Source organism: Megascapheus bottae, chromosome 10, assembly GCF_031878675.1.
Source record: "Megascapheus bottae isolate mThoBot1 chromosome 10, mThoBot2.hap1, whole genome shotgun sequence".
Classification (NCBI taxonomy): domain Eukaryota; kingdom Metazoa; phylum Chordata; class Mammalia; order Rodentia; family Geomyidae; genus Megascapheus; species Megascapheus bottae.
This window is the reverse complement of record NC_143518.1, coordinates 6,770,050-6,797,210: the sequence shown is the minus strand read 5'-3', so window position 1 is coordinate 6,797,210 and position 27,161 is coordinate 6,770,050. Positions and strand designations below refer to the sequence as shown.

The 27,161-nt window shown below is 39.2% G+C and overlaps 1 protein-coding gene across 2 annotated transcripts in view; it reads left to right on the top strand.

Moving 5' to 3' along the window:
• Nucleotides 1-27,161, top strand: part of Fbn2 (fibrillin 2) — a 199,313-nt gene that overhangs the window by 125,162 nt on the left and 46,990 nt on the right. For both annotated transcript variants that reach the window (XM_090340122.1, XM_090340121.1), the window contains 14 exons: nt 2,235-2,372; nt 2,874-2,924; nt 3,397-3,522; nt 6,474-6,701; nt 7,554-7,679; nt 10,606-10,734; nt 13,118-13,243; nt 16,017-16,142; nt 16,551-16,673; nt 16,830-16,955; nt 17,859-17,984; nt 19,773-19,895; nt 22,256-22,378; nt 23,853-23,978. In XM_090340122.1, the coding sequence (XP_090196248.1) occupies nt 2,235-2,372; nt 2,874-2,924; nt 3,397-3,522; nt 6,474-6,701; nt 7,554-7,679; nt 10,606-10,734; nt 13,118-13,243; nt 16,017-16,142; nt 16,551-16,673; nt 16,830-16,955; nt 17,859-17,984; nt 19,773-19,895; nt 22,256-22,378; nt 23,853-23,978 (1,797 nt within the window). The remainder of the gene's footprint in view (nt 1-2,234; nt 2,373-2,873; nt 2,925-3,396; nt 3,523-6,473; nt 6,702-7,553; nt 7,680-10,605; nt 10,735-13,117; nt 13,244-16,016; nt 16,143-16,550; nt 16,674-16,829; nt 16,956-17,858; nt 17,985-19,772; nt 19,896-22,255; nt 22,379-23,852; nt 23,979-27,161) is intronic.

Below are 27,161 nucleotides of genomic sequence, written 5' to 3'. Positions count from 1 at the left end.
AATTTTCTACCCCTTGTTTTAATTTTCTTCCCATCGTTGCCACTTTGCTACCATGAAATCTTTTAAAACATCTACCAGTCTTTGCAAACTCTGGCTTATGATCACCTTGAATTCTGTAATCGCTCTTCGAGCAAGAGCTAGAGTTCTCGCTGAAGTCTGTGCTGTGTTCATGATGTTCAATTCTGTTTTCCATTGCTTTGCTTCTTACCTCTCTACCTTGGTCACACTGGCCTACATTTTGCTCATACAGGTACAGCAAACATGCATTTGAAGCCTACCATGGCTGGAGGAAAGGTCTCTTTCTGTTCCTATTCAGATGTCATATTTTAAGTTAGATCAAATAAGATGCTTTCTCACACTCTCGAGCTGTATACTTCACTTTTTTCAGACTACATACAGTGCAAATATCTAAATTTGTATTGTGTGTATGTATGTATATTTATGTACATATAAAAAAATCAGGGACGGGAGTTTGTCCTAGTGGTAGAGTGCTTGCCTAGCATGCATGAAGACCTAGGTTCGATTCCTCGGTACCACATACATAGAAAAAAGCCGTAAGTGGTGCTGAGGCTCAAGTGGTAGAGCTCTAGCTTTGAGAAAGTCCACGGACAGTGCTCAGCCCCTGAGCTCAAGCCCAGGACTGGCAAAAAAAATCAGAGTGAGATGGGGGGAAATGTCTCTTGATGGGTTTGCTTCTTTTAAGTGTCGGTACAGTACCAATCTAAAGAAGCATGCCCTGGTTAGAAACTGGTGGCTCATGACTTAATCCTACCTGAGACCTGGAGGAACAAGACTAGACAGAAAAGTCTACAAGATTCCTATCTCCAATGAACCAATGAAGTGATAGAATGTCAGTCATGAGCAATAATTTCAGCAAGAACTCCAGGCCCCAAATTCAAGCCCTATTATGAGTACCAAAAAAAGAAGCATAATCTAGCATGGAGATGGTCTAGAATCAGGCTTTGCAGGTTAGAATCTTGATATAGACGCTATATTACCTTATTGACCTTAAAAACTTTGATGCTGGGCTTCTGTGTAATCCTAGCTGCTCAGGAAGCCAAGACCTGAAAATAGCCCTTCAAAACCAATGCAAGAAGGAAAGTTTGTCAGACTTTTTTTTTTTAGACCTGGGGCCTGAATTCAGGTCCAGGGCACTGTCCCTGAGTTTCTTTTGCTCAAGGCTAATGCTCTACCACTTTAGCCACAGAGCCATTTCTGGCTTTTTCTGTTTACGTAGTACTGGGGAATTGAACCCAGGGCTTCATACATGCTAGGCAAGCATTCTACCGCTAAGCCACTTCCCAACCCCCTGTAACACTCTTATCGCCTGTCAACCACTGAAAACCTGGAAGTGAAGCTGTGGCTCAAATGGTAGGATGCTAGCCTTAAGCAAAAAAAACTAAGGGACAGCACCCAGGTCCTAACTTCAAGCACCAGGACCAGAAAAAAGACAAAAACAAACCGTTGACTTTTCTGAGCCTCTGTTTCCTCATCTGCAGATTGTACGTACCTCACACATAGGGTCATCTTAAGCAGTAAATAAATGGATGGGAAGCCTTTCAGAACTTAGAACAAGACCCGGCACTAGCTTAATCAGTATTAGCAGTTCCTGATACAGTTTATCTCACTCTTAGTAACCAGGGCCAGGTGACAAAACAGTTGTTACTTTTGGTTATTAAAAGGCATTGAAATTCATAAGTGTTGCAGGTATGTCTCTTCTCTGAAGTGGCATTAAGAGGTATGAATAAACATGCGAAAATCTTCAGAAGGTGGCCTGGAACACATGCTCATGATCTAGATAGTTACAACTGCTAAGTTTCAGCCAACAAGAAAAAAGTAAAGTGACTGCACCACTCTTCCCACTCTTGTTCTGTAACTCCTGTACCCTTTCAAGGCGAGCATTTCCACTTTGTTTTATTTCATCTCTGCACACTTACCCAAACTTTTTGATTTATGCAGAAACAGAAGAAGCTATTTGAATTTGTCTGGTTGTAGAAGCATATTAAAATTAAGAATTATGTACATTATTTGTGTGTATTTAAAGTAAATAAAACACAATAATGCGCCCAGTAGAAAATTTAAAGTTATTCTCTTATTTTTTTTCTTTTTTGGGAGGATTGTAACGAGTACCTTTTTGGTACTCAAAGGAATTCCATTTTCCTTAAGGTAAGAGTATCTCAAGCTTCCATTTTCCTTAAGGTAACAGTATCTCAAGCTTCCCTTTCCCTTTGCAGACAGCCTGAAGGGGACTTGTTGGCTCAATATCCAAGACAACCGCTGTGAGGTGAACATTAATGGAGCTACCCTGAAGTCGGAGTGCTGTGCCACTCTCGGGGCTGCCTGGGGGAGTCCTTGTGAGCGCTGTGAACTGGGTACGTGCCACATCCAGGGCTTTTCAGGCTGCTCATCAGAGAGCTGCTTGTCCTTCAAGACTTCCTTTGCAATGTGCATGCCTCCCCTTGATGAGCAAGACCATAGACTATGTGTGGTTGACTATACTTGTCTACCTCATGAAGTGTTTATTTGGGTTCTGTAAGCAGTTCCTGGAAATAAGGAAAGGAATTCACATGAATTGAGCTCCTGAAAGCAATCATCTGTACCTTCAGTGTCCTAGTTTGTCTGTGTCCCAATATGCCCTGTGTCTGAAGTCATACTTGTTTACTTATCCCTCAGTTGTCAAGATGAGAGCAAAAAAGACTTATAGAGGGAAAATATAGCAAGTCCAGGGTTTACTGAATTGAGGAGGAACCAACTGGAATGAATATTCAGTTTCCAAAGCCCCCTCCCTTCAATTTGTAATGACTGTTTCTTAGCTTAAGACAGGTGAATTTTCTCTTACAGAGAAGTAAAATATCTGCCCTACTGTTTTATAGATGCAGCTTGCTCAAGAGGGTTTGCCAGGATTAAAGGTGTTACTTGTGAAGGTGAGTGCACTCTTAGATGATACTGTACATCTTTAAAGCAGAATTTTGAAATAAGATTTATTCACAAGTATTAGAGATGTTCATTTTCAAAACAAGTTGAAATTTTAATGAAAATACTCTGTATAATTGAGAAATGCTTTAGCCTAATGCACTCAGGAAACAGCTTAAGAGTTTCCCATTTCTCCCCTTTCTACATTTGGGTGAACTTTATAAGGGTGTCACTAGCCATCAAGGCATAGAACAGCTGGCTGAGGAGCATGTCTGAGGTCTTTTATGGACAGGCAAGGCTGTAGTCATTTTTACAGCTGGTGCCTAGCAGACCTAAATGCCCAGTTGTGGGATATTTTTGCTTAAGACAAGTATTAATCCACATTGTAGTGCAGATTGAAAATGTTATGTAGGAAAGGAGACCTACTCCTGTTTTTTCTATTTGTAACATCTTTTCCCCTGGGTTCCCTCGATTTCCCTGCAGATGTTAATGAGTGTGAGGTGTTTCCTGGCGTTTGTCCAAATGGACGCTGTGTCAATAGCAAAGGATCTTTTCACTGTGAGTGCCCTGAAGGCCTCACATTGGATGGAACTGGCCGTGTGTGCTTAGGTAAGTTTCACCAACTCCTTTGTCTTATGCATGAAATGAGTCATGCAGTTTTGTATCCTTCAGGCAGTGGCTAGTCCAAGATCACCGAGTCTATATTTGGGAAATAATTACTTTAAATTTAGTGCAAGGCATTGATAATTATGGAGTATCACCTCAGGATAGTTTTAAATGTGAATGTGTTTAAGTGAATTTCAGCTGAAGACAGAAAGTTAGTTACCACTTAGTTACACTTGAGTTTCTTTAGTCAAATCCTTTCAGCAAATTCAGTCTTTTACACTCAATGAAATAAGAAAACTATGCAATGTTGAAACACATAGAACAAATAATTGGAGAGTAACGTTTGAAAAGTTAGCTTCTAGGGTTCATCATAGCAGTGCCTTTTTAAACACAGATGAGGTTGTTGGAAAACTTTTGATTTGAAAATTTGACTGACCATGGCTCTTCCTTTACTACCTTAGGAACTTCAATGTATATCCTAAAAATTAAGAAAAGTGAGAGGAGGAGTAGGAGGATTGAAGGAGAATGTTGAAAGGGATGACACTGATCAAGATATACTCATATTTATAAACTTCGTTGAATGACAACTCTTTTGTATAATTAAAGATAATAAAATAGTTTTAAAAAAGAAATCCTACTCAAATTTTAATGCTTGTTGAAATATGAGCTTAAGTATTTTAAATGTTTTATTTTTTAAATATGTAAAACCAGGAATTTCATTACCTTGTCCTTTATCAGTGCTTTATTTGACTAAATTTGAATCTCATGATGGCAAAAATAACATCTATGAACTTCATATTAATTGAATGTGCACAACATACAATTCATTTAAAGAAACTTCCATTAACTATTAAACAGAAGTATTTTTATTTGAAAAATGTCTACATATGTTTGTATTTGAAACTTAAGAAGGCGGACTTAAAGTATGAACACTCATAGTATTATATACAAGTTTTGAAATTATTTGAACATATCAGTGATTTTAATTATCAAGTTATTTATTATAAGATTTTTATAATACACAATAACTTTTATTTTATTATCATTAGGCATTTAAACAAAAGAATTGTCACTAACCCAAGGAGTTTATGAATAAAATATATCTCAATCAGTCTCATCCCTTTTGTTTTTCTCTCCCTTCTCACCAGCCCCACCCCTTTCATTAGTTTTCTTGATTTTTTAGGATATGCATGTATTTCATGACTGCATTCTCTTTCCCTTCTCTTTATTCATTTATTCTGCTCTGCCTGAACTCGCTCTGTCTTTTGAGTACCCATTCCTTGCTGTTTATTTTGTTGGACTGTGAATTAGCCTTATTGTAAGAAATTACACTCTTTGATTTCTCCCCAGAATCCATATAAGTTAATGCTATTATGAACACCTAGATAAGACTCCAAATTGTTCATTTAAAATTCTAAGTCCTACACATGAAATAAAACATGCATCCTTTATTTCACTGGATTTGACTTTATGTGACATGATTTTTTTTCAGGGCCTTTCATTTCTTTGCAAATGATGCAATATAATTCTAATGCTTGAGTAAAGCACTATATTTTCTTGATCAGTGTGTCCATTGAGGTCATTGGTCTGTTTGCATACCTTGACTGTGGTGAATAAAGCTGCAGTGAACATTATTGTGCTTGAAGTTTTACTCTACCCCAGTTTGTAATCCTTTGGATAAATGCCCCCAAAAATGGAATTGCTGGATTGTAGGGTAGTTCTATGTTTAATTTTTTGAGGAAGTTCTATACTACTTTCTAGAGTGGTTAAATAAGTTTACATTCCTTTCAGTGTACTATAGTTTCTTTTCACCCACATCTGTACTAGCATCTGTTACAGTTTGTGTTTTTGATGATGGGCATTCTAACTGGGTTGAGATGGAATCTCAGCATTGTTTTGATTTGCATTTTCTTTATGGCCAGAGAAGTCTGTTGGCCATTTTTAATTCTATGAAAACTAGTTAGCTCATTTGCCCATTTACAAATTGGGTTGTTGATACTTTGAGAGTTTAGTATCTTCAGCTTTCTACATACTCTAATTCCATATTCTCAGTGAATATGGTACGCACACACCATGTTGGTTTACTCTATTTTGGGCATTTTTATTGATGCTCTTAAGTTTTGGCTAACAAAGGCTAAGCATTGAGGGAAAAATGTCTTGTATAAATAAGCATTTCTACCTAATAGTAAGGAAGATTACTTATTTACATGATCTGGGACAAATGATAATATAAAAGGTAAATTTGGTAGGGGATATAAATCACTTTAAATGCAAAATAACATTTTTCTATTGTAAAGCAATTTTAGCAGTTGTTCCCAACTGGAAGTGGCTTGCAGTGTACCATTGCTTTGCTGACTGGTTTCCAGCAAGACTGCTCCGAAGACACTTCAAGAAGATTTAGTGAAGGGAATTGGGTCATTGAAATGATTTTAGCCTTTCTGACATAAACAATGAAAAACATTTCACATGAAGAACTCATTATATAACTCTCTCTCTCTGTGTATGTGTGTGTGTGTGTGTGTGTGTGTGCACGTGTGCTTGTGTGCATGCACCTGTACCTCTAACTGTACCTGAGCTTGAGTCAGGACTTCAAGCTCAAGCAGCTTGCATGCTATGCTTATGGCTGACATTCTTAGCACTTGAGCAATAACTCCAGTCTACCATTTCAATGACTAAATTGAAGATGGAGTCATCAATTGTTTTTCCTGCCTCAGATGGCTTCTACTCATAAATCTTGAAGCTCTCAGCTATTTGAGTAGGTAGATTAAAAGTGTGGTTTGGCTTTGCTTAGATGACAGTTACTGAGGAGCCTTTGAGTAACTCCTGGATTGTGCACCTCCCCTCTCACTGCCCCTAGTACATCCAAGGCCCATCACCCATGCAGTGCTGCACATGAATATTTCTACATGAATATTCCATCGTATTCCCTAATTGCAATTCTCCTTTTAACATAGATGTCCGCATGGAGCAGTGCTACCTGAAGTGGGATGAAGATGAATGCATCCGCCCTGTCCCTGGAAAGTTCCGCATGGATGCCTGCTGCTGTGCAGTTGGGGCTGCTTGGGGCACCGAGTGTGAAGAATGCCCCAGACCTGGCACCAAGGAGTACGAGACCCTGTGCCCTCGTGGACCTGGCTTTGCAAACAGAGGAGATGTTCTTACTGGGCGGCCATTTTATAAAGGTACCCGCCAGTAGTATCCTCATGCCTCCACACTGACTAGACAGTACTCTACAATATACTAAGAACTGGATTTGCCTTAGATACACATGTTATGGCTTTCCTACAAATCCAAGAGTGTAAATTACCTCTACAAGATGGTTCTGAAGTGATGCCTTCTTAGGGGTAGAGATTTGTGTTTTCCATCCTTTGAAGAATTAAAAGGCAAGAAAGTGTTAAAGCAGACAGCAAATCTATTTAAAAGTGAGAGGAGGGCTGAGAAAATGGAAAGATGCTCAGAAGAGAGGGGGGACCAAAGAGGAATTCGGGGAGCCCTCCTAGAGGTTGGTTATTAGAGCATTGGGCTCCTTCCCTACCTCCTCCCTTGGGCTCTGTGCTGACTGCTTGATGGCTTGTCATGCAACACCCTGGCTCTATTCAGTGGTGGAATGGGCATCCAGGGCATTATGGGAGAAGTGTTTGAGCAGGAGCCTGAGACACTAGGAACAAGAAGTGCCATAATGAGCCACATTTGACATCCACTGCTTTTTATTCCTATATTCCTCACAGTTCCTCTTCCTTTTCCTCAGGAGCAAAGCTAGAAAGCAGACTACTAAATAATCTTTTCTAATTTCCTTTGGCTGCTCCTGTGCTTTCTCCTTTATACATCTGAGGAGAGGAATCCTTGATAGCCCCAAGACAGCAAAAGCTTCTCTGTCCTCACTTTGTACAACATGTGGCAAGAAGACATGAGGGAATTAGAACTTCTGCTAAAAGTAATCACTTACACAGTGTGAATGTGTCAGAATTAGATAACTCTCAGTTTTCCTTGTTTATACCAATGAGCTCCATAGTCTACCATTATCCTCCTTTCAGATATCAATGAATGCAAAGCTTTTCCTGGCATGTGCACCTATGGCAAGTGCCGAAATACCATTGGAAGTTTCAAGTGTCGTTGCAACAGTGGCTTTGCTCTGGACATGGAAGAAAGAAATTGCACAGGTGAGATTGATCATTTAGATTGTTTGATAAACTAACTCTCGTTCCTTTGTTCCAAGATCCTTTCTTCAAAAACTCATTCTCTAGCTAGGTACCAGTGGCTCATGCCTATCTTAGCTACTTAGGAGGTAGATACCAGCATATGCCCACACCCATAGCCAGCATCTTCCTACTACAAGCATGCAACTTCTTCCTACTGTCCTTGTATTTATGCTTAAACCAGTTATGCAAATAAACATGTAAGGGAGAAATTCAGAACAACACAAAAGTTCTTTTGCTTGTATGTACAGGAGTGGCATTGAAATGGGATTTTCAGAACATATTCAGACTGAAGAGTGTACCTGTTAACCCAAACAATATATAAACTTGAATAATAATATAATATTATTAATTTTAAAGTTTTCGATAGGTATACTGTGATGTTTTTTCCTCATCTGAGAATAGTACCCCTAATTCTTTCCTTCAGCTTGAAAAGATGCAAAGTTACAGTGTAGTGTAACAAAACCTATTGTTCCAAATGCTTGAACAATATAGCTAGTATGGCTATTTCAGAGCTCCCTTGAGAATTTTCCTTCTCCTTTACTTGCCCTTCCATCTCTTCCTTCTTCACAGTCTCCATTGAAATGGAGACTGTCTCTCACTGCCTTCCTCTACCTACCAGCCTAGACTACCCGGGAGGATTTTATTCCAACCCATCTGGTCCTCTCAAGTCTGCTGTCTGTCTTTATGTTTTGCCTCCCATGACAGTTCCTGTCAGAATCTGTCACCCTTGGTTTCTCCTTTGCCTCCTGTATTTCTTCTCTGGGAAATAAGCTTTGCTGGGAGAGTGCAGGACAGCTGCCTGGGGTCCCAGCATTCACCTCTAGCCAACCCCTTGCAGATATTTAGCAACTTCTTGAATGTCTCCTCCTGAACCATAAGCCTCTCAGAACCCTATGCACACAATCTACTGGTAAAATTTCCTTTCTTCCCTCGGCATATTTCAGGGAATGAGATTTTCTTCCTCTGTGTGCAGGTAGTTCTTCCCTGGCTTTCCTTCCAGCTCCTGTCCCATCATCTGCCCTCATAGGGTTTACTCCTGTCCCTCTAGTAACTCTCCTTCTCAGGTCCTCTTCTCTAGTCCTAAAACACAAGTTCAAAATGCTCCCTTATCTCTCCTCTTCCTTCCAGCTGCTGTCCTGTCTTTCTACCCTTCTCTTAACCAGCCATTCATTTTATAAGGTTTGGCTTTTTCTTGTTCAAACACATGTGCATACTCTTGAAAAATACCTCTTGCATTCTTCCTCCTAGTTCATATTGTTCGTAACCCCTTTGCTAGAGCTGCTCAGAGAAATAGCTGACTGCCAAGGAGGTCTTACCATGGGGTCATTACCTGAAGACAGTCGCTATCCCTGTGCTTTGTACCAGCAATTCTCACCAGAGAAGGCAGGGAAAGCTTACCCTCCCTCCAGAGGAGGGACTGGGCAGCAATTCACGCTATGTGCTGCATATGTCCCCTGTGGGGTCCATCCTGTTCAGTCTACACAAGCAAATCTTTTCAGCCTCAAGGCTTTTCATCCTCAAGCAGGGCTTGTGTCATCTTCCCCCCAAAACTTTCATCATCTCAGGCAAGCATGGTCCTGGATAAAGTAACTGATGAATCCTGCAGTTCTGATTCCGCCTCCTGTTTTGGGTGAAAATGTGTTCCAGATTTACTGTCTTGAACATTCTCTCTCCTTGAGTATAGAATAGATTTTTGTTGACAGTACCACTTGGGATACAATACAAAATTCCATGGAAAACTGTTGTCTTCCATTCTTCACAGTGCTCGATGTTCCCCCAGGCTTGATGTTCTCGGTAATCCTGCCCACGCTGACTGTGCTCACCTTCAGTCTCTGTGGTCAGCAACTGTAGGACGAACTCTTCCCAAGATGCATTACTGCCCTCTACACTTTGTTCTGTTGACTCCCCATTTACTCCATATCCTTAAAGTTAAGTTTTCTGTTCAGCCTTCTAGGACCAGTTTAAAACCACTTCTTCTAAAAATGCCAGCTCTCCACAGAAGGAGTTTACTACATATTAAGCATATTCTGTGAGACAAGTGTTCTTAGCCCTTAACAAACGTGGGTTCTCTTAATGCCCAGGTGGGCTGTACTGCAAATGAGAAATTGAGGTACAGGGAAATTAATTGATTGTTCCGTAGACTTTAAATGTAAATGACAGACTGGAGCTGTGCGCCCTGGCATTGACTCCAGAATATTCTTATTTTGTTTGCCACTTGCCAATCCTCCCCCTCCATACAGTGGGCGTGCGTGTGCACGCATGCACATACACACACACGCATGCAAGCACAATTTTTCATTTCTGTTTGACAATTAGGCCAGCAATACTTCCCATTTGAATGTGACCCTCAGAACAGACACGGGGCACCCTCCAAAGCTGGTGTTTGATGCACACCCTTTGGCTGGAGTCAGATGCTGCGTCTGCCCTTGTCCCTTCCCTGTTCTGCCAGCCTTCCTGTATGGAGATAGCTGTCCCAACCGCACTGCTCCCACCATGGACCAGCACAGCATGCTTCCTCCCTCAGGCCCACTGCTTCTGAATTCATCTTGTGACTCATTCAGCTCATAACAAAGTTCCTTGGTTCATCCTTCTATTCTTAAGTCCAAACCATAAAGCGATACCTATAATTTCAGAATTCTTGAAGGCAATAAGTTTCCACCCGCCTGTTGGCCATGACAGTTTTGACAGTTGGGGAAAGGAATGTGCTTAAGGCCTGGTCTCCTTGACTCTATCTCCAGGAACACACACCTCTGCTCTTACCACTGCCTTCACCAGCATTCCCAGGGTGGGGCCCCTTCTCATGAAAGGAAGGTCCATCCCTCTCACCAGACTGTAATGCTTTCTCATCTCATTCTCCTCTTTTATTTCTTTCCCACGTGTGGGTCAGATATTGACGAGTGCAGGATCTCTCCCGACCTCTGTGGTAGTGGAATCTGTGTCAACACCCCAGGCAGCTTTGAGTGCGAGTGCTTCGAAGGCTATGAGAGTGGCTCCATGATGATGAAGAACTGCATGGGTAAGCACCGACACACCTTGCTCTTCTTCTGCTCCTCTCAGAGCTGTGAACAGTAGACTGGGTAGGGCCCTGTGTGTGAGAGAGAGCAGGTTTCATGTCAAACCAGAAGTCTCCTGGATTAGCTCTTGGGAGTCCCAACTTTGGGTGCCTTACTGGTAAGGAGACACTGAGACTGAATTCGGTGTATTTATTGAATACACAAACTAATTATTCAGTCCTGGATTCATTTGAAGTAGATGACATGGTGTGATGGCCCCCAAATTTGTGTTCTGCCATGCCAACCCTTTCCTGAGGCCCTTATTTATGTTCTGTTACTCACATCGGAATTTTCCATTTCAACCATTTCATCTTTAGTGACTGCTGGGATTCATCTCACATGAGAACTATTAAGTCTTGTAATTAGAGATAATACAAGAATACTATTATGTATCTGGAGTTGATGATAGTATGAAGCATGTGGAATTTTATTTTTGTGTTGTAGACTTCTTGTTTCATAGGAATAAATTTGTTTAATTTTAATAATACATTTCATTTAATGAAATATCCAGAATATTATCAGCTTATATAATCTGTATAGCAAGATATACATTGTGTTTCTGTGTGTCCTTAAAATCTAGACTACACACACATGCTGAGTAGCTATGCCTACGTAGAGATCACTATAGGAGAGGTCCACACAATTGAATCTTTGCATTTTCTCATAGGAAAAAGACTAATTAGTTGTGAAGAAATGCTCAACATCTCTGGTCATAAAAGAAATGCAAATCAAAACAACTCTAAGATTCCACCTCACTCCAGTTAGAATGGCCAGGATCAGGAAAACGAATAACAACAGATGCTGGAGGGAATGTTGCCAGGAGGGATCACTACTACACTGTTGGTGGGAGTGCAAACTCGTCCAACCACTATGGAAAGCAGTGTGGCAGTGCCTCAAAAGGCTAAACATAGAACTCCCCTATGACCCAGCAATTCCACTACTTGGCATTTACCCAACCATCCAGAAACAAGGGCATACTAAATCCACTAGCACAACAGTGTACATTGCAGCACTATTCACCATAGCAAAGATATGGAACCAACCCAGATGTCCCTCAGTTGATGAGTGGATCAACAAGTTGTGGTATTTGTACACAATGGAATTCTATGCTGCTGTCAGAAAGAACGACATCACCCCATTTGTTAGGAAATGGAAAGACTTAGAAAAAATCATATTAAGTGAAGTAAGCCAGACTCAAAGGAACTTAGGCTCAATGGTTTCCCTCATTCGTCACAATCAGTAGAAACATTGGGCTCTACTAGCAGAGATCTGCAATAGAGCAAAATCTTGATACATAAGGCCATATAGTATGAAGCTAATTGAAAGGACCTCCAGGATATCGAAACAAAAGCCATATAACGAATGATTGTTGTCCTTAATGTACTATGTTATCTCTCATCTCCTTTGCTGCCCCTTGGTAATCTCATATTGTTATAGTATCTCACTTTGTTATCTGATATATTGAATTTATTTGTATTTGGTTATTTGAAATTTGATAGGGAAGGGGGGAAAACCAAGACGGGTGGGGGGTGTGGGGGGGGGAGGGAAATGGGTACCAAGACATGTGAAAGGATATCAATGTACGTGAATTAATGCACCTTCTATCTGGCAAATATCATGTAACCCTTTTACTAATTACAATAAAAAAATGCAAAAAAAGACCCTTGGTCTGATAGGCCAATATCTTTCTTTGTATATATCTAGCCAGATCCTTGAAACAAGAGGCTAGCGTCTTACTTTGTACAGTGCATGATCAATATATTTTAGGAGGAGCAAGGTGATATCAGGTGCAATTATTTTATTATTGAGTACTTAACCAGCTTTTCATTTTGTTTGTCCCACCAAAAAAAAGTAAAGCAAAACAAAATATTTTTTCTGAACTTTTATTGATCTTCCTTCAGGCTGTGATTTGGTGAGCAGGAACCAGCTGTGCTGTGTGTATGAGCTGAATACTGGTTTACGGTTTTTTAATGTTTCTGCCAAATGTAACCTGCAATACCTACCAATAGTGGGTAGATGGATGTGTGGCCTAGAAGCAGTTTGTCTTCCTGTAACTGTCTTAAAATGGCATATTATAATTCTTTGGCATCATTTGGATATATTTACTTTTCAGTGAAATCATCCCTCAAAAGTTCATTTGTTTAACTCAGTGTAGTAATGACATAGAAACAATTTTTTAGGTGGTTACTGTCTTTAAGAGTGGAGTCTTCATGATATTACTACTACTTCATGATATTACTATTACCCATCTTTTACATTGCTGTCACACATTTACTTCAGCTAACACTTTCTTCCTGTGCTGTATGTGTGAACGTCCTTAATGGCTCTCACATTTTTACCTTTCAGACATTGACGAATGTGAACGTAACCCTCTCCTTTGTAGGGGTGGTACCTGTGTGAACACTGAGGGCAGCTTCCATTGTGACTGCCCACTGGGACATGAGCTGTCACTATCACGCGAGGACTGTGTGGGTGAGTTTGTCCCCAAGCTGCACAGAGGGTAAAGGTTGAGCATCACTTGTAAAAAGTGTATTGTCCTGGGGTTTGTGAAACCTAGCTACTACAAGTTGGACATAGGGAAACACTTTATCTAGACTCGGCCTGTTTCCTCTGTAAACCTGCAAGCAAAGTGCTGGTCCCTATGTAAAGACCCCAAGGGAAGGCTGTGTAGTCCCACAGGGTATTGTGGATTTGTTGCCCAGGCCTGCCCCTTGGTTGTCCACCTGCAAACTCTGTCCAGTACCTTGTCCATTCCTCAGGCAGAGTCCACTCTGCACTCTGTGTCTACCTTCTTCTCACCACTGTATTTTCTGCCCTAGTCCTGAAATCTGTAGGGATGACAGAAGGAACAGGAGAGCACTGTGAGCTGCTTATTGAACACTCCATCTGCATTTTCATAAATATGACAGCCTCAGAGTGATCTGCTTATTGAACATTCCATCTGCATTTTCATAAATATAAGACAGCCCCAGAGATTAATGAGTTCCCACATGCTGACTCTCAAGCTGTCACTAAGCCAGGAAGCCTTTTCTTTACAGCCATTCTTTTGGAAAACATGAGGAAATAAAACATTAAAATGGATTTTTAAATATATTATAAAAATAATTTCAGCACACCTCCCAAATACACGGGTCATTATTTATAACTCACTTGTATAGCTGTGCTAATAGACCAGATAAATCATGGACTAAGCAAATTTTTAAAAGATACAAAGTTATAAAAAGATAAAAAGTTATAAGTAATTATGTTATTAGTATAAAGCTTTTTGCACAAGCAGGTAATATCTACAATGTAAGCAACTTAGGAGGCTGAGATTTTTGGATTGGGGTTTTAGGCCAGCTTAGGCAGAAGCGTCCACTAGAATTCTCCAAAATAACCAACTAGACTAGAGGTCTGGCTCAAGTGATCAAGAGCCAGCTGAGCAAGCAAAGTGAGTGGAAGCCCCCAACTTCAAATACCAATACAGGCAAAAGAAATAAACCCCTTTTTCAGAATGCTGACAGATATTACATTAAATATATATTACATAAAATAAATATTGCAGAATGTTTATGGTGAACATGCTGTTATATGTTGAGAAACAGATTCAGGAATCTCTTCTAAGTTCAGTTTGTTACTTAGTTTATTTATTTTTTTATTTATTTTTTATTCATTTTTTTGGTGGGTCATGGGGCTTGAAGTTGGCCTGGGCATTGTCCTTGAGCTCTTCAACTCAAGGCTACCACCCTACCCTTGAGCCAAGCCCCATTTCCTATTTTCTAGAGGTTAATTGGAGATAAGGGTCTCAAGTCATTTTGTATCTGGACTTGCTTTAAACCTTGATCCTCAGATCTCATTCTCCTGAGTAGCTAGGATTACAGGTGTGAACCACTGCGCCCAGCTTTGTTACTTAGTTTATAGATCTTAAAGCTGAAAGAAGCACCCCTAAAAGGTACATGATATAAAATATATTTTTTTCTAATATAAAATGTACACTTAATGATCATAAATATAAATTGCATCACATAGTCTTACTAGTAATTTTAAGATTTCAGGATGATTCCTCATTATCTGAGAATACTTTCATTTGCCATTGTTTTTAGCTGGCATTGTGTCTGACAGCCAGCTTACAGAAACAGGACCTTCCACTAAGAGTGATTGCAGTATTAGTCTCACTAATTTTGCAGACAGTCGACACATCTTTGCATGAGTCACTTTCTCATCTTATAAAGGTAGGTTTCTTTAAAAATAAGCAATAGGGCTTGTAGATCTTCTCCACACATGAGTACCCTGTGGCAAAAGCAGATTCACAAATAAGGATCTTAATCTCAGACTTCTGTTTCCTGGAGCCAGTACCTTCCCTGAAGATAGCTCAAGTGTTGTAGGCAACCCATGGCCATCTAACACAGACCAGGAGAGCATGGCAGGGTAAACTCATAAATCAGATAGTAGTAGATTTCATTTCTAGCATGTACTACATCTATAGGACCTATTGTGGTTATTACTAGCCATATGTTTATGAAATTTTAATTAAACTTAAATGGCATTAAAATTTTGTGCTACCTATATTTTGAGGACTCAATAGGTCATGCAGGTGCATATTAGACAGCACAGCTAGCACACTCCATCACTGTAGAAAGTTCTGCTTCTGACTGTTGTTCCTACATGTTCCTATTGTTGAAGGCCAATTAGCTATACAAGAAGGTTGGTATTTGAGAGGAGAGCCAAGACTAAAGGATTAGTGTATTCATATTTTGTTGGACTTTTTCCTTCCTTGAAAATAGAATTAATTATAAGAGCAAGACTCCATTCCTTAGTCATTTAAACTGAAGAATGGTTAAATAAGTTGTTTTTACCCACAGAAATAAAAAAGAGAAAGTTCTGCTTCTGTGGAAGTTAAAAATAAGTAGATGGTGTGTGACCAAGTGGTGGAGTGCTTGTCTAGCATGCATGAAGCCCTGGGTTCAATTCCTCAGTACCACAAACACAGAAAAAGCCCGAAGTGGTACTATGACTCACATAGTAGAGTGCTAGATTTGAGAAAGCTCAAGGACATTGTCCAGACCTTGAGTTCAAGCCCCAGTACTGGCAAAAAAGAAAAAGTAGCAACAAAGATTTCAGCATTTTCTTAAAGCACTCCTGATGTCTTTCTTCCCCTTTGGGGATACATGCCCCTCTGGAGACCTCTGCTTCAGGGAAGCCTATCCTTGATTGGTTTCGTGATTTTTCTTGTGCACAGAGCATTTATTCTGTGTATCTTTTGTAGATATTAATGAGTGTTCCTTGAGCGACAATCTCTGCAGGAATGGAAAATGTGTAAACATGATTGGAACCTATCAGTGCTCTTGCAACTCTGGATACCAGGCCACACCAGACCGCCAAGGCTGTACAGGTGAAAGGAGACAGACATGTCTACATTTCTGTCTTTCAACTTATCTGTGGTTATTTTTGGCATTGTATAGCCAAGTTGGTTCTAATTATGGGGAATGAGCTCCAGGGTGTCATGATTTACTAGTTTTTCAAAGGAATCACTAGCCTTATATAGAAAATGTTTTGAATTCCAGAATTATCACAGTTCAGAATTCTTTAATGCTTGTCTACTGGAGCTAAAGAGGATGCTATTTAAAAGGAAGTAAAAAATCTAAGAAAGATATAAAATAAATAAATAATAGGGCAAAACTCCCAAAGCCACTGGAGCTTTGCCTGTTTAAACAGAAAAAAAAAAACCCAACTTACCTTTTGGTAAAATTTAAGGGTATAGACCTGTGAAATAGTGTGTTTGGCCGTGTTCTTTTCCCAGACATTGATGAGTGTCTGATCATGAACGGAGGCTGCGACACCCTCTGCACCAACTCAGAAGGAAGCTATGAGTGCAGCTGCATTGACGGCTATGCCCTGATGCCTGATGGGAGATCCTGTGCAGGTATGCAGCAAACCCAACTGGCTTAGGACTTACAGTTGATGTTATCTAGCAAGTACGGCTCTGAATGTTGTCAAGGAGAACTGATTAAGGAAAAGATATTGCAGCTGGAGAGAGGCATCTTTGTGTTCACCTGATGTCAACTTTGTGTCTCATCAGATATTGATGAATGCGAAAACAATCCTGATGCCTGTGATGGGGGACAGTGTACCAACATCCCTGGCGAGTACCGCTGCCTCTGTTATGATGGGTTCATGGCATCCATGGACATGAAAACGTGCATTGGTGGGTATCAAAAGCAAAGGACAGAGACTTACACACACACATGCCCACTCAAACTCACACAGTGAATATGAGAAGAGGAAGGCTTTTCTCTGTCATAACTTCAGATACTGTGTTTAAAGGAAACATTCTTGAAAAGGATATTTAGAAAAACTAGGAAAAATTAATGGGGTACTGGTAAATCAACACAAATATTTGGGGGGAAAGCCCAAAGTTATTTAAGCATTGTCTGTTTAAAAAGAAGGAAAATATAATGAGACTTGTCTGGCTCTCTACCACTTGAGCCATGCCCCGAGCCCTGATTTTTGCTGATTATTTTAGTGATGGAGTCTCAAAGATTTTTCTGCTGTGCTGGCTTCAAAGTGAGATCCTTCAAGCTGGTCACCAGTAGATCTTGCCTGTAATCCTAGGCTCATGAGGCTGAGATCTTAGGATCGTGGTTTGAAACGAGCCCAGGCAGAAACATTCCCATGAGACTCTTATCTCCAATTAACTACTCAAAAGTCAGAAGTGACTCTATTGCTCAAGTGGTAGAGCGCCTGTCTTGAGGCACAACAACAACAAGGTGAGATCCTTTAGATCTCAGTCTTCTGAATAGCTAGAATTATGGGTGTGAAACACTGTCACCTAGCTTTGTCATTTATATTTTCTTAAAGAAGTAAGCCTGCCATGTAATCTGCATGCAAATTAGTTTTTAAATTTTATTAGTTATAAAATCTGAGAAGGAAAAATGGTTTAGAAAAGTCTTTAAAGTAAAATCATTTGTTTGTAATACCAGTATTGAAAGCAGATTGTAACTTAAGCACCATGGTGTACTTTGGTAGAATGCCACTCCATTTAAAAGGCAGCTTGTAAATAGCAGTGATGACCAAGTGCTAACCAAGATCTTCCAAATATATTGTCTAGATGTGAATGAGTGTGACCTAAATTCAAACATCTGCATGTTTGGGGAGTGCGAGAACACCAAGGGATCCTTCATTTGCCATTGTCAGCTGGGCTATTCAGTGAAGAAAGGAACAACAGGATGCACAGGTAGGTGTCAAGCTGTGTCCTTCAGCTTCCCAGGTTTTAGAAGTGATTCTTTAGAATTACTTTCCTTTGCATCTCCTCCAGCAGATTCCCATTGTGGGCTGTGACTTCGTGAGTGAGGAGCAAATGAGTTGGCCTCTGTGCTCCTGATGGCTCTCATATCAGCAGCATTTGTTTTCTGAGTACCACTGCTGCCCACATGGAAATAACAGCAAGAGACTTGGGGATCCTAGTTTCTGTATGCTTTTTCGGTTCTCTTAAGTTCTATTTAGACACATCATATGTATGTGTTTGCTTTTCTCCTCCCTTCTCTTGGCCTGTGTTGGTTTTTTTTTTCTTTTCTTTTCTTTGTTTAGCCCAGGTACTTTTTCCAATAATTAGTTTGTTTTTTTTTTATTAAATTTTTTTATTGTAATTAGTAAAAGGGTTACATGATATTTGCCAGATAGAAGGTACATTAATTCACATACATTGATACCCTTTCACATGTCTTGGTACCCATTTCCCTCCCCCCCCCATCCAATAATTAGTTTTAACAAACCTTTTGCTTACAGATGAAGCTAGAGAGTGCCACAATCAGGGTTTGGGCTAGATGCATTTCAATACCCAAATTGAAGCTTCTTCATGGTATTTTTCTCAAAGTAGGCAGTAAGAAGCTCAGGCTACAAGGGTTCCCTGAAGCTGATCCTTCCAAGGAAGAGCTAGTAATGAGAGCAGGTCTGCTATATGCATTTGCCATGAGCACAGCAGGTGACAGGAAGCCAGTGTGTTTGCATGTGTCATGTAATCAGTGAACTGTATAAAGCAAATGGTATTGTAAAATACTTTGCAAAACCAAAAAAATATATAAATACAAACAAACAAACACACAATCGTGTATTGCTTTATAGTAGGGATATATCCTGAGACATTGCCCTTAGATAATTTCATTCTCATGCAAACGTCAGGATAGAATTGCACAAACTGAGACAGCAATATAATCTCACAAGTCCACCATCAAATATCTGATATGTCATTGGGAAAAATATGATTCTATACTACATGTGCATATGTACAGATGTGTATATGTAATATGTAATATATAATATTACCTACTGATCATTTCTTCAAGCCTTCAGGAAACATTTTTATATTCTCAAATAAGTATTAAAAAGTAATTATTGACCGTGGTAGCTCACACCCAGAACCTTAACTACTTAGCAAATAGAGATTGGAGGATCACTGTTCGAAGACAGCCAGAAGAGAAAAATGTATGAGACACTTAACTACTATGAACCAGTAAAAAGCTGGAAGTGGAGGGGTGTCTAAAGGCCTAGCACACTAGGCTATAGCAAAAAAGCCAAGTGAATGTATGAGTCCCTGAGTTCAAGTCCCATTATTGGCAAAAGCAGAGATACAAATATACATCCAAGTGACAGTTTACAAAAACTTGGAAATAAATATTGTATTAATGCTTAAAGGGTATAATTTTGAAAGAAAAATGGATAACTACTTTTTTAAAAAGTCAGACTTTCAATTACTGTATTTTAATTGGAAAAAGTTAGACTTTTTTAATCTTTGTGAAAATCTGTAATAAATGTGAGTTAAAGACAATAGCAGAGTTTCCTGATCCTTCGTGGGGAGAAGGGCTAAGCTTAACCTTCTGGGGCAAGCAGCTGCTTGAAAATGAAAGTGATGTTAATATGCTATGTTTCTCTACGACTCTATACTTTAAATTGTTCTCTTTAAGATACATATTTAGAATTAATAAGCTTGTGTTTCTTCTTTATCTTATTAACTTCAATTTCTCAGATGTGGATGAGTGTGAACTTGGTGCCCACAACTGTGACATGCATGCCTCGTGTCTGAACATCCCAGGAAGCTTCAAGTGCAGCTGCAGGGAAGGCTGGGTGGGAAATGGCATCAAATGTATTGGTGAGTTTGATAAGGGAGGACAGCCTTATAAAGAAACTTCTTCTAATCGAGACGTTGGCAGCTCATGTCTATAATCCTAGCTACTCAGGAAGCTGAGATCTGAGGATTGAGGTTCAAAGTCAGTCCAGGCAGAAAAATCCATAAGAGTCCTATCTTTAGTTAACTAGCAAAACACTAGAAGTGGAGTTGTGGCTTAAGCAATGCCAGCCTTGAGCACACAAAGAGCAAGAGGCCCTAAGTTCAAGATTCATTACTGACACAATAAGTTCAAAAAGCAAATACTCACCTTTGTGATTGTAAAACCACACAATTAAGTATTGATTAGCAATATATTTGTCACTTTCTGTTTATACTCTTACAAATCAAAGATTGTCTTTAGATGTAATAATAATTTCTACTCTGTAGTTACACCCTTCGTAGAAATGATCTAACTACAACAGGATGCCTTGACCTCTGCTTTTTCCTGTGTAATGCCTAGGAAAAGGTGATTTTCTAAGCATCCAGTGATCCAGACTGCTATCTGATGAAATATAAAATTTAAAACTCAGTGAAGGCCAGGTATGGTAGCATACATCTCTGAGTTGCTGACAAGGCAGAGACCAGGATGACCAACGTTCAAGGCCATCTCATGCAAAAAGTTAGTGAGACCTTATCTCAAACAATAGGCTAGGCATGGCATCTGGCACTGGGCAGATTGTGAGACTATATCTGAAGAATAAGTAATTTTAAAAGAAATAGGGGAAGTGAGAGCAAGTGGTAGAAGCCTGCCTCCCAAGCATAAGGTATTGAGTTCATCCCAGTACCCCCCCCCCAAACAATCCATGTGTAAATGAAAAGATAGTCAGTGAAAATAAATGGAGGAAATAGAAAAGTTGGTTTACATAAGCTCTCAAATCTCTAATGAACTACCAGGCTGTTACTAGAAGGTAATTCTTCCTACAGACAGATCTGAGTATGTTATAGGACTCCAGAGGAGAAGTGGAAAGCTATTTCCCCAAGTTGAATAGCTCTTGAGCTGGAGTCTTCTAATAAGTACTTTCTAACTGTAGGTAGAGGACCAGCTTTTACCACTGGTATTATTCACAGTTCCCTTTAAAACACTCAATGTTTTACATGGTTTAACAATAAACCATTTTTCCATCGGGTAAAAATTATCCAGGTCAGTTTAAGATAGAAAAGGAAGCAAGCTGAACTGACCTCTCTGTGATGATTTCTCATTAAAAGCTCATAGGCCTCTAACAAGGCTTCAGGAATGGCCTTTGCATCTCTTCTTAATAATACAAGTTAATATGAGCATACTTTCCCATCTACCCAAATGTTATACCTGTCACATGTTTGCAATCCAGCTATACCATATAAATGATTATAGTTCCCCAATCACTTAGCTATAGAACATCATAGGATAGCTTTATTAAGTATGCCAGCCAACTTCTAGTCTAGCCACTTTTCTAACATTAATCTAACAACTTTTCAGCTCTGTCCTCCGTCCTGTTGTTCTAGTTCCACATGTCTACATTTTTCTGGCTTTTAATTTCCATTATTCCATTTGTCAGTCTGGCCAGCTATGACAAGATATCCTGTCTCTAGCGTAAGAGATTTTGCAGCGTTCAGCCATATGTGTTGATCTCCTATATCACCCAAGGCCTCATCTTCACTCTACAATCAACACTTTCCTGCCCTGTGTTTCCTGCTCTATGCTAAAAGGATCCCTTTGTGTGTTTATTTCCTTTGTGTCTTTGACACCTGTTCAAGACTTCTTCTATTCAGTCAACTAACTCTTCCACATCCTTGGGGTCAGAATTTGGTGAAAAACTGCCCGTGAAAACCTGAGTTTTTTCCTTGTTCTATAGTCGAAAATAGATAGCACTTTGATTCTCTGACTATACCCTTGTAATTTCCTAAATATTGCATATTAAAACTTTTTCTGTACTTAACATCTATTTCCTGTAGTAAACTAAGAGGTGTTTGAGACCAAAAATCATACTCTTCTCATCTATAAAAAGTAAACTTGAAAACTATGATAATTATCTCATCCTGAAATTTAGTAGTATTTTCAGAATTGTCTTTTTTTCCAATCATACGAGATCTAGCAATAAAAATCTATTCTCAATAGAAGTTAAATGGAAATATAGCACTGCTTTTCTGCTAACTACTATAAATGATTCATGAAACACTTGAATTCATATTTTAGCCCAAATTTTTGGCATCAACATTTTAGACCCTGAAGATGAACTAAGATACATTCCATTTGACCAATTTGTATGTAAATTAGGACACTTTAACACATTAAAATTCTTTTGGGGTATTTTAATGTCCCTCTTTGGTTTCTCATCTTCATTGCTACATTCTCTTGGCCACAGATCTGGATGAATGTTCTAATGGAACCCATCAGTGTAGCATAAATGCTCAATGTGTGAATACTCCTGGCTCATACCGATGTACCTGCTCTCAGGGCTTCACTGGAGATGGCTTTACCTGTTCAGGTGAGCGTTAGTCCCCTGGTGAGTTCTGCTGTGGTTGTCATGGAGCATTATATATACTTTCCTTATTCAAAGAAAACTGTAGTTAAATAGGACTGAACTAACCTCAGCTTTTTATACCTTATCTGTAAATACATAATGTATTTCTGCCTCACATTAAGCACAAAATCTTGAATAATCTCCCAGAACACTGATAGAAGTTTTAAAATAATGTCATCTATTCTTATCATATACTGTTAGTGATGATCATTTTCTCTACTAATTTATAGCATAATAGTGAAAAAACATAGATTTGTTTGGATCATAACACCTAGATTCAAATCTTATCTTTTTACATATACTTGTGTCATCGCAAAATGCATGAAATGGAAAAATATTGTATTTTAAACAGAATATATGACCTCTCTAATCCCTGTTATTTAATGTGCTTATTAAAGTTTTGGTAGGTTATCATGAAATTTTAAAAGGATTAAGTGGGGTGATTAAAGTCAAGGATTTAGACAAATGCTTTATAAGAGCTTAGAAAATATTAGCTGCTATTTAGTTTCTAAAGAAAAAACACCATTTTATTATACAAATATAGAAGAGTAGATAATCCTGCTTGCCAAAAATATGGATGTGTGTCACTTTGTAAGGGATATACACTTTAAATTCATAATGAAAAGATAGGCTCAATATTTTTCTAGTTCTAGATATGAAAAAAATGTAGAGTTAGTAATTCCAAATGCCTCTTTGAGAAAACAGTCTATTCACTTGTAATTCTTTGAAGCCTTGGCTGTTGCAGCTTTCCATTCTTTCTACTAGTGTGTCAAAGAACGAGTGTAGCCCTAATATTTCTGTAATGAAAACTGCATTTAGCCAATATATGGCTCATCTCAGCCTTGGGTTTTCCTCTCTGAACTCCACAGGACTAATAAACTCAATGACAAGTGCTTGTTATGCATCGATGACCCTCAGTTAACACTGACTTCTGTTTTTTACTGCAGCTTAGAATTAAATAAATCATCCTAAGCTCTGTGAGTAATAACTGCATAGTTAAAGTCATATATTTCTAAGACTGGTGACAAAAAGGGTTTCCCCATTCCTTTAGAGGCTCCCATTTTCTTCAACGTGCTTGGACAAGGGAGAGCCCACGTTGCTTAGTCATAATACTATATAACGTTGTCTCATGAGTGAACATTTTAAAAGTGACCCCGTTTTCTTGCTCATGTCTAGTGATGGTGCTATTTTTCTGACACATCTAATGGACATTATAGGAAACTAAGGCAGAAGTAAGGACATATGCATTCATTGCATTACCATACGTAGGATGTAGATGAAGTAATTGTTATGGACTTGTATATCCTTTTTAGCGAATGAGGTGAATTGTTGTTTCATGTTAATGAGCACTAAGTGAAACCAATGAAATGGCTTTCATTTGAGGCATGGTCCCACGAAATTTGAAACTTAGTGAAGGTGTAATTTACTTCTTTCACAGATATTGATGAGTGTGCAGAAAACATAAATCTCTGTGAAAATGGGCAGTGCCTCAACGTCCCGGGGGCCTACCGCTGCGAGTGTGAGATGGGCTTCACTCCAGCCTCAGACAGCAGGTCCTGCCAAGGTGGGTCACCAGAACTCCTGCTCTATTTCCAGCTAGATCCACTCCAGCAAAGGAAACCACACAAAAGGGCTGGGATAGGCTCCACCTGGAAGCAGAGCACACATGCTTTCATACATTCACAGAATGAATAATGATGGAGATGGCTTTCGTCTCTTAAGATTTCCTGGCCAGACGCCTAAGAGTTGGAACTTTGGCTCATTCTGGTTTTGTTTATTAACCATTTCAGAGTTTCAAGCAGCACAACTGACCAGCTTATAAAATGGGATCTCTTACTTTGATCACCACACTTATTGTATTTATCAAAATCATCTAGTAGCTTATTTTTAGCATTTACATGCAGTCAATAAATCTATGGCTAAAAGCTTCTCCACAGGATTTATTAAGGACTTCCTCTGTGCTTAAGAGACATGACTCCTCCTCCTATATTATGATGCCGTTCCCTTCCCTAGAAATACCATTTGGTGACTAGTACATCTGTCCTAGAGAAGGAACTTGAATTCATTTCAAATTAAAGATTGGATTCACATTCCATATGGTTTGGGCCTTACACTGGTACAGGGAGAGCAATGTAAATGAAGAAAGGAGAGAGATTAAAAATAATTCATATGACATGGTACTTAAAAATTATGAGTCACAAAAAAATGTAAAGAAAGTAAACAGGAAATTTAGCTGAACATGATGATGAACACCTGTAAATCTCATGGGGAGCAATTGTGAGGCAAATACCAGTACAGATATATGCACATCTCATTAATATCAACCAGACACAACTGAAATAAGATCATAGTTTGGCTCAAAGTGGAACCTAACTATGACCTGACCCCCAAAGTGACACTAAAGAAAGAAAATGTACCTAAAAGGCCACAAAGTTTTCATAAATTCTCAGCAGGGTGATTGAATAAGAGCAAGGGGGTGAATATGAATACCTGGCAAAGATGATGTTTGATACTTAAGACATTCCTGCTTCTACAGCATCCTACTGGACTGGATAGAATGGAAGACATTTTTTTTCATATATTTTTATTGTAATTAATAGAGGGGTTACAGAGGGTAATTAACAGAGGATTTGCCAGATAGATGGTGCATTAATTCCCATACATTGATACCCTTTCACATGTCTTGGTCCCCATTTCCCTCCTCCCCACCCCCCCCCTCATCTTGTTTTCCCCCCTTCCCTATCCAATTTCAAATAACCAAATACAAATATATCCGATATATCAGAGATAACATAGTACCTTAAGAACAACAATCATTCATTATATGGCTTATGTTTCTATATTCTAGAGATCCTTTCACTTAGTGTCCTACTATATGGCCTTTTGTATCAAGGTTTTGCTCTATTGCCAATCTCTTCTAGGAGAGCCCAAGGTTTCTACTGATTATGACAAATGAGGGAAACCATTGAGCCTAAGTTCCTTTGAGTCTGGCTTACTTCACTTAATATGGTCTTTTCTAAGTCTTTCCAGAATGGAAGACATTTTATCTAAAGTAACTACAGAGTGAGATTTAGATTTCTCTTCATCCTCCTCACCCCAGCCCCAGCAGTTCTGGTTTCTTTTAAGCAGTGAGACCAATTAGTAAAAAACGTGAGTCAATGTGACTAGGGAATTTAGGTGATTTATCTTCCACCTCAGCTTGACAAGAACCTGGAAAAGGAGCAAGTGAATTGTAGCCAAACACTGCTGCCAGCATGAAGTCTTTTTACCAGGACAGAATTTCCTTTCCATAAAGGTCTTCCAGTACTTGTCCAGCCTTCTCCCATGGCAGTGCTAAGCAGTTCACATTATTCCCTTTACAATTGTTCGTTTTCTCATGTCTCCTGCCAGGAGAATATGTCCCTGAAATGACAGGGAAGCTGATGTTGGCATATGAAACTTATTCGCACTTTGGCTTTTTGCTCCATTTAACTGAATACCAACTTTTGAGGCCTCAAAAATGGTGACTTGGTCTGTTTCTCCATATCTATTTATTCTCTCTTCCACAGCTTGTTTTATCTGAAGTTTCCCTTGAAATGTAGTGAGTTAACTCCTTGATGACTTGCTGTCTTTTATATGCTTCTCTAAACTGACTAGCTTATCTTTATTTTTCTGCTTAGTCTCTACTTGGTACCATAGTATCTCAGAATTTCTGTAGTCTACCAAACTACTGAAGTTGGCCATTTCCCAATGTATTCTACCATTCTATGTTGGTAGAGTACAAAACTCATAAGAATCCGCACAAGGACAAGCTGAGACTTGACTGCATGATTAAGCCTCAATATAGGCTATTTACCATAGTGTCAGAAGACACTATGCAGGAAAGAGTGTGCAGTGTTTAGTGAAGCTCCTTCCATCTCATTCCTCTCTTCCAACACCCTCAGAAGTTGTGGGCTTCTGAAAGCATCTTGAATGGAATTCATACTTCAAGGTGTCTTCTGAATTAGAACCTTGAGAAAGAATGATAAATGTCAAGAGTTACCTCCTGAACTGCATCAGGGGGACTAGATATTCTTTTTTTTTTTTTGCCAGTCCTGGGCTTGAACTCAGGGCCTGAGCACTGTCCTTGGACTTTCTCAAGGCTAGAACTCTACCACTTGAGCTTCAGTACCACTTCCGGCTTTTTCTATATATGTGGTACCAAGGAATCGAACCCGGGTCTTCGTGCATGCTAGGCAAGCACTTTAACCACTAGGCCAAACTCCCGGCCCACTAGAAATTCTTGAGTGGACCAAGTAGTGTCTGTAAAGCTCAAAGTAAATAATAAAAATGTGCCAGGTATCCCGTGGATAGATCCTGTAAGAAAAATAGACATATAACCAAACCAGAGCAGAAAAAAATTTGTTCAAGGAGTAAAAGCAAATTTCCTATAAGGACTATGTGTTATAAATGATCTTAATAGAAACATGAATATGAGACCAGGAGCATGGCCTAGTAGTAGAGTGCTTGCCTCGCACTCATGAAGCCCTCAGTTCAATTCCTCAGTACCACATACATAGAAAATGCCAGAAGTAGTGATGCAGCTCAAGTGGTCCAGTACTAGCCTTTAGAAAACCCAAGGACCGTACCCAGGCCCTGAATTCAAGCCCCCAAACTGGCAAAAAATAAATATAATTGAAATTCAAAGAAAAAATTATTTAAAAAAAATTAACAGTGAAGAATAACACAAAATGGGGATCAATACCACAAAATTAGAAAAACTGCAAAA